This window comes from Saccoglossus kowalevskii, chromosome 3 (genome assembly GCF_978046115.1).
Source record: "Saccoglossus kowalevskii chromosome 3, keSacKowa6.1, whole genome shotgun sequence".
Classification (NCBI taxonomy): Eukaryota; Metazoa; Hemichordata; class Enteropneusta; family Harrimaniidae; genus Saccoglossus; species Saccoglossus kowalevskii.
In genome coordinates this window covers 46,896,683-46,910,624 of record NC_140643.1, presented here as the reverse complement: position 1 = coordinate 46,910,624, position 13,942 = coordinate 46,896,683, and the positions used below count along the sequence as shown (strand labels likewise).

General features: G+C 34.3%; 1 protein-coding gene across 4 annotated transcripts in view; it reads left to right on the top strand.

Moving 5' to 3' along the window:
• The first annotated feature begins 1,209 nt into the window (after positions 1–1,209).
• LOC102804719 (ER degradation-enhancing alpha-mannosidase-like protein 1) overlaps positions 1,210–13,942 on the top strand; it is a 388,700-nt gene continuing 375,967 nt past the window's right edge. For all 4 annotated transcript variants that reach the window (XM_085497277.1, XM_085497278.1, XM_085497275.1 and 1 more), the window contains exons 1-2: positions 1,210–1,514; positions 6,156–6,228. In XM_085497277.1, the coding sequence (XP_085353403.1) occupies positions 1,219–1,514; positions 6,156–6,228 (369 nt within the window). In that variant the 5' untranslated portion in view covers positions 1,210–1,218. The remainder of the gene's footprint in view (positions 1,515–6,155; positions 6,229–13,942) is intronic.

The following is a 13,942-nucleotide window of genomic DNA, read 5'->3' as shown; positions in this document are numbered from 1 at the left end:
TTATGTTATTATTTATTTTCATAATAAAATTTACATAATTTCCAATAGCACCTTCCAATATCTAGCTATTAGTACCTGCTGTTGCATACCCCTTATTCAGACAGCCCTAATGGATAATTAATATATAGCCCCTTCTCTGGCAATGGTTCTTTTTAGTCCTTTCCAGATTTTTTATAGTCTCACGATAATAGATGGCATCTACTCTAAATGCAGCACTATAACGTGAGAAGAAAACAAGATCATCTGCATATATCAAGTGATTAAAACGTTACCATTTACACAACCAGTGAATAAATCATCCATATAGTTATAGAGATGTCACACCCCATTGCTTACAAGAATGGGCTCAGACAAGACATTATCCCATATCATCTGGTGCACATACTGGCAAATTACTAGTCTAATTAGATGTCTCTGGGGTATCTATAAAACAGAAAAACATAGTTACATTAAGGCTTACTATTTGTGAACAATCACTTTCAGTGCATAAATACACAAATGAGTTCAAGGTTTCTTCATGTAGCCAAATTAGTTGGCATTAGAAGAGGTATACACCTAAAGCAAAATACATAGAGAATTGTTTCAAAAACAAAGAAAAAATGAAAACAACAAAGTCAACTGTCCCTAGATAATACATGCATTAGTAAACTAATTATTTCAGTAACACAAATATTATGAACAATTATATTTTTTTTATTTGTACTTTATTTTGGCAGTTTTGTTGTTTTTTGTTTCTCTCTTTGCATGTGTATTGCATTTTAATCAAAATCCTAATAAGGATACACACACAATAAAGATTATTATTATTACATCTAATCTTGACAGCAAAACATTTCACTCTCGCAAATAATTGTCTGCCCAGAAGAGGACTCTTCTCTTCGCAGAAAATCAAACATTTGCTGGCTGACCTTTAGAATCCACGTTCATTTCATTCATTGGATATGAAGTTTTGCCAACCTCTGACATTTTGACCTTTGCACCCGATATTTGTGTACACAAATAAAAATGAAAAACCAATGCGCCAAATAATGTACTTGCTAAACCAGCTTTAAATAATGGCAATTTTGAATTATTGAACCTCATGAAGATTCAGAAATTGATATTCTGGACGCTTTTGTCGAAATAAATCAGTGTTTGCCATGCTGTTGTCTGTGTTATGTTTTTGTAGTGCGCAGTAATAGTACGTGAAAAGGAACTAGGAAGTCCTCGCATGCTGATATGAGGCTACGTCGGATAACGATGGCAAAGTTGTGTTATTTATGTTGGTTTTTTGGTCTGGTGCTTTACCTGTCAACACTGCTGCTGTCCTCGGGGAGACTAAACTTCTTCAAGAATAGATCTGGTGTTTACGACCGCAAATATAGCTCATTCCCAGAGTCAGAGCGTCTAAAACGTCTGGAAGACGTCAAACGGATGTTTTATTTCGGTTACGATAACTACATGAAATATGCTTTCCCGCAGGATGAACTTGATCCCATACACTGCAAGGGAAGAGGACCTGATCGGGAGAAACCGTGAGTTCACTACAATATTTAGTCGTGACTGTCTTATCATTAAATAACTCGTGCTGTCGCTATTGGTGTCACGTCGCACGTATCTATTACCATTCTGTTATTGGCTGCCAGATTAGGGGTCTGCTACTTCATTCACGTGTGTTGTGTCATGATCATGAAATTTCATTCGCCGAGATAAATAAACTGGGTTATGTTAGGTTAGGACATTTAATGTTTAGTGTAACCTTGATGTTGCAGCTATTGTCCATTTTCCCAGCTGATTCATAATAATAATAATAATAATAATAATAATAATAATAATAATAATAATAATAATAATAACTTTATTGACTTATTTATGTATCCGTTAGTTATACCTTCCATGTTTACACATAATTTTATATTTGGTATAGCAAAAAGTAATATTTTATGAAATGTGCTAGTTAAAGAGGTATATAAATGTACTAAAATGAGCCAAGTACGGGTGAAAAGTATGGGTCGTACTGTTCAGAAAATAGCGAGTACGGGTGATATTTGAAGCAAGTACGGGTGATATTTGTAGCGAGTACGGGTGATATTTGTAGCGAGTACGGGTGATATTTGTAGCGAGTATGGGTGACATTTGTAGCTAGTACGGGTGACATTTGTAGCTAGTACGGGTGACATTTGTAGCGAGTACTGGTGATATTTGTAGCGAGTATGGGTGGTATTTTTAGCGAGTGCATGGAGGTAATTTAGCGAGTACGAGTGATAAAATGTAGCGAGTAGGGGTGGGGGTATTGCGGGGTAAAATGTACGGGATTTATACAACAATTACAGGTGCAACAAAACACTCCAGTGAGAAAGAAAATATCAGTGGTACGAACTGAAACTAGTTCAATCTAACGATCCGAAACTAGTTCCACCTTACGAAAACTAAATGGGGACGTGAAGCAGCCATGTTCAATTAATTTTTTCTCACTTTAATTGTCTGTTTGTCTTTATTTACATCTGTATTGCATTTTAGTCAAAATTCTAATAGGGATACGAACGCAATAAAGATTATTATTATTATATATTCACGCAATTTGATCCCTATGACGTAGCAAAGCGGACGCCTCGTAAAAAAAGGTGCTGCGTAACTGACCAGGCAAGTGTAATCTTGAAACTACAATAATAAATAAATAAATAAGACTCATTCCCCTTGGCCCGACATCAGTGTTTGTAATGACACTTTATTATTCTGTTATACATATATAGTCAGCTAAATTCATAATAATGTCTGTATCTCTACTTGAAAGTGAATATGTGAATAGATTTTTACTGTCTTTCATCTTTGATGAAATTTTGATTTTATTAAGGAATTTTTTTCTTTCAGTGTCATATTTCTGACAAGTCAATATAAAGTGTTCCTCACTTTTAATTACATTTGCATTGTATCTTTGGCATATGCTGTCTTTTACTAGACTTTTTTCTGATTGTCGCAGTTCAAATTCATATGATGTATTATCAACATTTACTGTGGCTTTGTTGGAAGGGTAGACTGTTTTTTATAAAGTTAACAATCATTGGTTTGACATAATTTAACTCTGCTAGTACTAGTGCAAAGTACAATTCATGACTTTTACTGTTCATGGTTTTTACTGTATGCACGAGTCAATGGAAAACTTGACACCCCTCCTTTCTTGGGGAATGTGGGGCACCTATGGGGCTAATCTTGGGATAGCGATGTTCAGAGAAGCTTGAAGGAGTCAGGCATTTTTTCATGAAATCTCATAAAAACCTGGGGATATGTAGATATAGGATAGGGTGGGGATAACAAAGTGTTATCAGAGAGGGTGGGCATAATATATTCATAATATAATTTATTTTAACACCTTTATTGCATTTCATAAACCAAAATAGATATGTAATTCATTCTATAAGGTTGTAATAAAGAATTATCTTATTTTATCTTATCTTATTCAGCAAGTATAGTGATTTTCTTGTTCCCACATACTAGAACACTTGTGTCAATATTTCACTACAGAAAGTCAATATACTAGGGTTACAGTTATTAGTCCCTGTTCAGATGCAGTTCGAAAACAGGGACTTATGAATTGACCTCTGTGCGCCATGTGTCTGTGCGTCCGTGCGAGCTTGTATCTTAGACATACCTGGACCAATTACAAGCTGTAAACCATTTCTTATCATTTCTCTGTATAGAATTACAACTATAAAAACCTGTCTAAACTGAACCATATACAAGCTGTAAACCATTTTTTATTATTTCTCTGTATAGAATTACAACTATAAAAACCTGTCTAAACTGAACCATATACAAGCTGTAAACCATTTCTTATTATTTCTCTGTATAGAATTACAACTATAAAAAACCTGTCTAAACTGAACCATGTCCAAGCTGTAAACCATTTCTTATCATTTCTCTGTATAGAATTACAACTATAAAAAACCTGTCTAAACTGAACCATATCCAAGCTGTAAACCATTTCTTATCATTTCTCTGTATAGAATTACAACTATAAAAAACCTGTCTAAACTGAACCATATACAAGCTGTAAACCATTTCTTATCATTTCTCTGTATAGAATTACAACTATAAAAAACCTGTCTAAACTGAACCATATACAAGCTGTAAACCATTTCTTATCATTTCTCTGTATAGAATTACAACTATAAAAAACCTGTCTAAACTGAACCATGTACAAGCTGTAAACCATTTCTTATCATTTCTCTGTATAGAATTACAACTGTAAAAACCTGTCTATACTGAACCATTTACAAGCTGTAAACCATTTCTTATCATTTCTCTGTATAGAATTACAACTATAAAAAACCTGTCTAAACTGAACCATGTACAAGCTGTAAACCATTTCTTATCATTTCTCTGTATAGAATTACAACTGTAAAAACCTGTCTATACTGAACCATTTACAAGCTGTAAACCATTTCTTATCATTTCTCTGTATAGAATTACAACTATAAAAAACCTGTCTAAACTGAACCATATACAAGCTGTAAACCATTTCTTATCATTTCTCTGTATAGAATTACAACTATAAAAAACCTGTCTAAACTGAACCATATACATGTACAAGGTCTAAACCATGTCTTATCATTTCTCTGTATAGAATTACAACTATAAAAAACCTGTCTAAACTGAACCATATACAATCTGTAAACCATTTCTTATCATTTCTCTGTATAGAATTACAACTATAAAAAACCTGTTTAAACTGAACCATGTACAAGCTGTAAACCATTTCTTATCATTTCTCTGTATAGAATTACAACTATAAAAAACCTGTCTAAACTGAACCATATACATGTACAAGGTCTAAACCATGTCTTATCATTTCTCTGTATAGAATTACAACTATAAAAAACCTGTCTAAACTGAACCATATACAATCTGTAAACCATTTCTTATCATTTCTCTGTATAGAATTACAACTATAAAAAACCTGTCTAAACTGAACCATATACATGTACAAGGTCTAAACCATGTCTTATCATTTCTCTGTATAGAATTACAACTATAAAAAACCTGTCTAAACTGAACCATGTCCAAGCTGTAAACCATTTCTTATCATTTCTCTGTATAGAATTACAACTACAAAAAACCTGTCTGAATTGAACCATATACATGTACAAGGTCTAAACCATGTCTTATCATTTCTCTGTATAGAATTACAACTATAAAAAACCTGTTTAAACTGAACCATGTCCAATCTGTAAACCATTTCTTATCATTTCTCTGTATAGAATTACAACTATAAAAAACCTGTCTAAACTGAACCATGTACAAGCTGTAAACCATTTCTTATCATTTCTCTGTATAGAATTACAACTATAAAAACCTGTCTATACTGAACCACATACAAGCTGTAAACCATTTCTTATCATTTCTCTGTATAGAATTACAACTACAAAAAACCTGTCTGAATTGAACCATATACATGTACAAGGTCTAAACCATGTCTTATCATTTCTCTGTATAGAATTACAACTATAAAAAACCTGTCTAAACTGAACCATATACATGTACAAGGTCTAAACCATGTCTTATCATTTCTCTGTATAGAATTACAACTATAAAAAACCTGTCTAAACTGAACCATGTCCAATCTGTAAACCATTTCTTATCATTTCTCTGTATAGAATTACAACTATAAAAAACCTGTTTAAACTGAACCATGTCCAATCTGTAAACCATTTCTTATCATTTCTCTGTATAGAATTACAACTATAAAAAACCTGTCTAAACTGAACCATATACATGTACAAGGTCTAAACCATGTCTTATCATTTCTCTGTATAGAATTACAACTATAAAAAACCTGTCTAAACTGAACCATATACAATCTGTAAACCATTTCTTATCATTTCTCTGTATAGAATTACAACTATAAAAAACCTGTTTAAACTGAACCATGTCCAATCTGTAAACCATTTCTTATCATTTCTCTGTATAGAATTACAACTATAAAAAACCTGTCTAAACTGAACCATGTCCAAGCTGTAAACCATTTCTTATCATTTCTCTGCATAGAATTACAACTATAAAAAACCTGTCCAAACTGTAACCTTTTTTTTCTCAGTATAGAATTGCTGCTATAAAAAAACCTGTATTAACCGAACACCTTGAAACTGAAAAGTTTATTTATTCTTTATTTTTTTTAGAGACAACATCAATATCAATGATGTTCTGGGTGACTATTCTCTGACCCTGGTCGATGTCTTGGATACGTTAGCTGTAAGTATACAGTTACTTGCCAATCTGATTAATTAAAATAACTAAACATCCTATTTTTTTCCCTAATTTAATTTAATTTAATTTAATTTTATATTTAATTTAATTTAATTTTAATTATTTATTTATTTTTTTCATTTATTTGTTGATAGTTTTTTAAAGTTTTGGTAATTGCGAATACCAAAGGATCTGACTCAATGCCTTTATAAATCCCGTTCAAATCTTGTATAAGCTACAGCCAATCACAGCTAGCCTTTTATATTGGCCGACGGCATACTCATTGAAGAAAACAATTAAAAAACACTTACAAAATATTGTGTTGCGTCGCATGGGTTTTATTTTGAAGACAATCATCTCAATCAAAAGTTGGCCAGGAATAAAATGCCCAGAAAAGGTGGTTAGATACTCCGTCAATTTTTCAATCGCCTTTGAAGGCTAAAAAATCATGTTCTGTCGTGTACTGTGATGGTCAATTTATTTAATTTTTCCTTTTACTGACATGTTTTTGACCATATTTGGTTGCCCATAACATGGCCAGACATGTACCATCTATTGTCATTGCTCCAGTGATCTAGATGTGCGGTTGACTGCCGAAGCTCTGTACAGCAGGAATTATTTGGGGGGGTGGTGGAAGTAGGCTTCTACGATTGACACAAAAATATAACTGCAAATTTTAAATTTCTTCGCAATAAAGAATTTATTTGAATGCAACTATTGCCTACTTGATTTGCAGTAACATTTCGATTGACTTCAGATTATTACTGTCACTTGCACCTCAAATTGTTAAAGTGCGAGAGTTTGGCAAGACTTCATGTTATCATCGGTGTTGGTGATAATTTGTTTCTCCCATGCATTTTCTCGCAAATTTTTGTTAACCTTTGATAATTCTCATAAATTATCAGAGGGAATTTGGATTCTTGTCATTAAACTGTTTTATTTCAAAATTCCATACCATCACCATGTCGAAAAATATCAGTGGCGAGGATAATATCAAGTGTAGATAAGGTGCGTGAAAGTTTCTAGCTCACATATCAATTTTTTTGCAATTCATACTTTTCAGTGTAGCAATACTCTACAGCCAGTCTTCCTGTACAGCTCAATAAATTAACTTGCATAAACCATTAATAGAAAATTACAAGTACTTTTTTTATGTAAGAAAGAGAGATTCCACAGCATTTTACAATTTTTGTCATTACATTGAATATTTTCAACAAATGTGTACATTTCCTGGTGCATCTTCGCCAGCCAATGTTCGTTAATTCAGTCACCTCTTCAACTTTACACCAAACACTGAGCATAATTATCTAGAATGGGAACACAAAATAAGTAAATCATAATGTTTAGAACATCGTAAACAGCTACAGTAAACAATGCAAACTGATTTTAAATTGTATAACTGTCACCGTCGCACTCACGTTCACGCAGGATATTGGAGAAAAAATATTTCCTGATCAATTGCGATGTGTTCCAAATAAAAAATATTTTATTCCAGTCCAAATCAGCTCAATTACTTTTATAAATAGTTATTGTATAAAATATTGAAGATACATTTTGATGAATATTTACAGCTACGACTTCAATATAGTAGACGATTTTGGCTTGATCGTCAACAAAGCATCACCAGTCTCGGGCAAGCGACTGGAAAAAGATACCGGTGTTCGGTAGAACAAGTGGAAGAAAAATTGTCACTCCGGGAATAACTATGCAAAACAACGATCTAAACTAGAACTATTAAGCCACAATATAAACATAAAAATCATCGTTGACTTTCGTTGCATTTGATAATGATAAATTTACCAAAAGCTGTGTTTTCCCTGATCGTTTTCATCGCTAACAACAGTACATCTTTCAAATCGCACAGTCCCGTGTCTTCGACCTATAGGCCTCTACACGATACCTTGCGGAATCGCATAAACTAATTGCGTATCTTAAGCATTGAGATCTGATTGGGTGCGCCTCGAAACATGGATGTACCAAATTATAAAACAAAATTCCACGTCCTGTTTTTGTCGCTATGAAAACATCCTTCCCACACAAAACTACGTCGATTGCCTGTACACGATGAGGCTTGAGGGCACTAACACCGAAAACTTTTGCAATTTTATCATCACAAATATCACGATTCATGGGCGCCGCCATTTTGTTTAAAATGAAACTCCAAATAGGGATTTGTAACACGCAAACTGATTGGACAATGATTAGCCGCAACTGACTTCTGGGGGCGCTGTTAGAATATGCATATTTGATGGTCGTTCTGCCAAGGTCTGTTTAGAGGCTTGGCCGAACAAACTTAGACCTTGGCTAGCGAAGATGACATCGGTATAATCCGCCATTTTTTAGTCCCCGTTCGGATGAAGTCCGAAAACGGGGACTTATAATTCGGTCTCCATGCGTCCGTGCATCCGTGCGTCCATCCGGAGTCATATCTCAGAATCCCTTGGACCGATTCCGTTCATTCTTTGCATGTGCCTAGTACTTTATGTGGGACATATGCACATGCAGTGGTTTAGCGATTCGATTCAAAATGGTCGACTGGCAGCCATCTTGTTTTTTGAAAATATTGTTTTTGAACATGCTTTGTCAGTTTTCATTCAAACTTGGTACATAGATTATACATGTTAGGATACATGTTCATGACGATTTATTTCGCAATTGGGTCAAAGATGGTCGGCATCTTGTTTTATCTTATGCGGTACCTTGGACGTGCTCTGTCAGTTTTCATTCAAATTTGGCACATACATTTTAGACATGTTAGAATGCATGTCCATGACAATTTGTTTCAAAATCTGGTGAAGGATGGCCGATTGACAGCCATCTGACTTTTTGGCCTTACTACTATATTTCTACAATTTATGTACCATTTTCATTGGTATTTGGCACATACATCATACATATCAGTGTATTTCATAATCAGATCAAAGATCGCCGAATAACGGCTGTTTTTATTTTTTGCCATATTACTACTACACGGAGCACATGTTTTGATGTAAATAAACAATCTGTTGTATACGCCTCTTGGAACTCAAGTTTCAAGGACACGCTCGCAACAACCCCTCCGCTTTAATTTGATGAGCACAAAGAGAACTTTCGAAAATTTAACGGGGACTGTGTCATTTTCAATGACTTGTTTTAGTGTAGTTGTGACCTGACCCAGTGAAGTCATCAGGTGCGCTATAGAAGGAGGTCTGTGATTTGTTGACTAAACCAGTCAGAGGTGGTCTTGTTGAAATCTCGTTACATTGGTTCAGATGTACGTTGCGATAATTAAAAATATACCGAATCACAATTACGTAACAAAAAACATAAAAGAATACAAAATAATTAAAAAAAAATAGTAAAAGTAAAATTAAAGCTGCAAGCAGCATCACAGGGGCCCAAGTATACATGCCATAAATAATGTCAAATGATACACATGATACACAATTAGTTTGAATGATTAGTACCATGAGGTCGAAATGCAGTTGGTTCCATATATTTATTTGAGATATAAAGGTTATTAATATATGGTCATCTGCTATTTTAATCAAATCTCTTGTTCAACATAGTCATGATAACACAGGATTCATCTTCCTAACTGCAACAGTGTTTGAGATACAACGATTATGCATATTAATGAGCTCACATGACCATATATGGTCATCTGTTATTTTATTCAAATCTCTTGTTTAACATCATCATAATAACACAGGTTTCATCTTCCTACCTGCAACAGTGCTTGAGATATAACAGTTATGCATATTAATGAGTTCACATGACCATATATGGTCATATGTTATTTTAATCAAATCTAAGGTTCACTGTTATGATAACACAGGAATCATCTTCCTACCTGCAACAGTGCTTGAGATATAACAGTTATGCATATTAATGAGTTCACATGACCATATATGGTAATCTGTTATTTTAATGAAATTGCTTGTTCACTGTTGTCATGATAACACAGGAATCATCTTCCTAACTGCAACAGTGTTTGAGATATAGCAGCTATGCATATTAATGAGGTTAGAAGCCCCCCACCCCATGGGCGCGTAGCCACATGACCTAGCCATATGCCATTCAGGGGAAAGAATGTATCTAAAGAGTAGAATACACATACAAAATTTTATTCCAATCGGACTAATACAAAACATGTAGTTGCATAATTTCAATTTTCACAAAATGCAAGATGGCGGCCAAACCACGTGACTTATCGAAAATATATTATTTTTTTCATATGCAGTTGAGGCCAGGCATGGTAAATATAAAAACATCTAGTAGATTCGTTGAATCACCTCTGAGAAACAAATGCCCAAACTTTTGATCAATTTTGTTTAAAATCCAAGATGGCGGCAAAACCATGTGACTGATCTGAAATTTTTTTTAGGTTTCTGAAAGGGTTAGATAGGGACATGCCATGATGCAATATTTGAGATTAACGCTCAAGTGTGGCATGAGTAAAAAATTACTTCCTGTTGAGAACAAACCCAAAATGGCGGCCAAACCACGTGACCAATCATAATGAATTTCTCAAATCTAAATCTGCTCCATATGTAGAAGCTAAGTACTGAATATGAGAACATTTTACTTGGCGGTTCTGAAGAAGAAGATTTTTAAGTGTTTTTTGCCGTTTTTAGGAAAAACAAAATGGCGGGAAAAGTCACATGACCGCTAAAGTTTTTATTTCTGATATTTATTACACATGAGTTGTACTATATACCATAAAAAAATCTAGACGCCTAGACCCTCAGAAAGTGGTCAAACAGCCACTTCCGGTTTTATTTCAATCCAATATGGCTGCCAAACTAATTGGCCAATCAAAATTCTAAAAGCATGTTGCACTAGGTCACATTAGGGACTATAAGTATAGAGCTTTTTCAGACTATTCAGTTTAGCAGTTTTCTCAAACGGCTTGACGAAAGAAGTTGTGGAAGAAAGAAGAAGAAGAAGAAAGAAGAAGAATTAAAGCCGCAAGCGGCGTCACCGGGGCCCAAGCTGACAAGATTCTGTTTCATAATTAATGTGGTCACATGTTAGACAATCAGGTAGCTTGAATTATCAGTAACATGAGGTCGAAATGAAGTTGGTACCATGTATTTACCTGGTTTGGTTATCGAAATATAGTTTTCAGGATATATAATGAGCCATGTTCATATGCACAATAATGAGATTACATAATCATATATAGCCATTTCTAATGTCAGTTACATCTTTCATTCAATGTCTTCATAATGACACTAGTTACATGTCCTGCTCTGCAACAGTGTTTCAGATATGACTCCTATGCATATTAATGAGTTTACATGACCATATATGGTCATCTGTTATTTTAATCAAATCTCTTGTTCACTGTTGTCATAATAACACAGGATTCATCTTCCTAACTGCAACAGTGTTTAAGATATAATGGTTATGCATATTAATGAGTTCACATGACCATATATGGTCATCTGTTATTTTAATCAAATCTCTTGTTCACTGTTGTCATAATAACACAGGATTCATCTTCCTAACTGCAGCAGTGTTTAAGATATAATGGTTATGCATATTATTGAGTTCACATGACCATATATGGTCATCTGTTATTTTAATCAAATCTCTTGTTCACTGTTGTCATAATAACACAGGATTCCACTTCCTAACTGCAACAGTGTTTGAGATATGACAGTTATGCATATTAATGAGCTCACATGACCATATATGGTCATTTGTTATTTTAATCAAATCTCTTGTTCAACGTTGTCATAATAACGCAGGAATCATCTCCCTAACTACAACAGTGATTGAGTTATAACAGTTATGCATATTAATGAGGTTGGAAGCCCCCACCCCATGGGTGCCCAGCCACGAGGCCTAACAGTGTGCTATTGGGGCAAAATGATGCATCTGATGACACAAATGCACATACAAAATTTGAAAGAAATCAGACTAATACAAAACATGTAGTTGCATAATTTCTATTTTCACAAAATCCAAGATGGCGGCCAAACCACGTGACTGATCAAAATAATATTATTTTTCTCGTATGCAGCTAAGGCCAGGCATGGTAAATATAAAAACATCTCGTAGATTCGTTGAATCGTCTCTGAGAAACAAATACCCAAACTTTTGGTCAATTTTGCTTAAAATCCAAAATGGCGGCCAAACCATGTGACTGATCTGAATTTTTTTTTAGGTTTCTGAAAGGGCTTGATACACAGATGCCATGAAGCAAAAGTGAAAATATTCCCTCAAGTGTTGCCAGAGTAAAAAACTACTTCCTGTTTAGAAGAAATCCAAAATGGTGGCCAAACCACGTGACCAATCTTAAACATTTTTTCAAACATAAATGGGATTCATACATAGAAGCTAAATACTACATATGATAGCATTCTGCTTGGTGGTTCTGTAGAAGAAGATTTTTTAGTGTTTTTTGCCGTTTTTAGGAAAAACAAAATGGCGGGAAAAGTCACATGACCGCTAAAGTTTTTATTGCTGATATCTATTACACATGAGTTGCACTATATACCATAAAAAAATCTAGACGCCTAGACCCTCAGAAAGTGGTCAAACAGCCACTTCCGGTTTTATTTCATTTCAACATGGCTGCCAAACTAATTGACCAATCGAAATTCTGAAAGCATGTTGCACCAGTTCACATTAGGGACTATCAGTATAGAGCATTTTCAGACTATTCAGTTCAGCAGTTTTCTCAAACGGCTTGACGAAAGAAGTTGTGGAAGAAAGAAGAAGAAGAAGAAAGAAGAAGAAAAAACCGAACAATAAGAATAGGGGCCTCGCCCTTTGGGCTTGGGCCCCTAATTAAAGCCGCAAGCGGCGTCACCGGGGCCCAAGCTGATAAGATTCTGTTTCATAATTAATGAGGTCACATGTTAGACAATCAGGTAGCTTGAATTATCAGTAACATGAGGTCGAAATGAAGTTGGTACCATGTATTTACCTGGTTTGGTTATCGAAATATGGTTTTCAGGATATATAATGAGCCATGTTCTTATGCACAATAATGAGATTACATAATCATATATAGCCATTTCTAATGTCAGTTACATCTTTCATTCAATGTCTTCATAATGACACTAGTTACATGTCCTGCTCTGCGACAGTGTTTCAGATATGACTGCTATGCATATTAATGAGTTCACATGACCATATATGGTCATCTGTTATTTTAATCAAATCTCTTGTTCACTGTTGTCATAATAAGACAGGATTCATCTTCCTAACTGCAACAGTGTTTAAGATATAATGGTTATGCATATTAATGAGTTCACATGACCATATATGGTCATCTGTTATTTTAATCAAATCTCTTGTTCACTGTTGTCATAATAACACAGGATTCATCTTCCTAACTGCATCAGTGTTTAAGATATAATGGTTATGCATATTAATGAGCTCACATGACCATAAATGGTCAGTTGTTATTTTAATCAAATCTCTTGTTCAACATTGTCATAATAACACAGGATTCATCTTCCTAACTGCAACAGTGTTTGAGATATAATGATTACGCATGTTAATGAGCTCACACGACTATATATGGTCATCTGTTATTTTAATCAAATCTTTTGTTCAATGTTGTCATAATAACACAGGATTCCACCTCCTAACTGCAACAGTGTTTGAGATATGACAGTTATGCATATTAATGAGCTCACATGACCATATATGGTCATTTGTTATTTTAATCGAACCTCTTGTTCAACGTTGTCATAATAACACAGGATTCATCATCCTAACT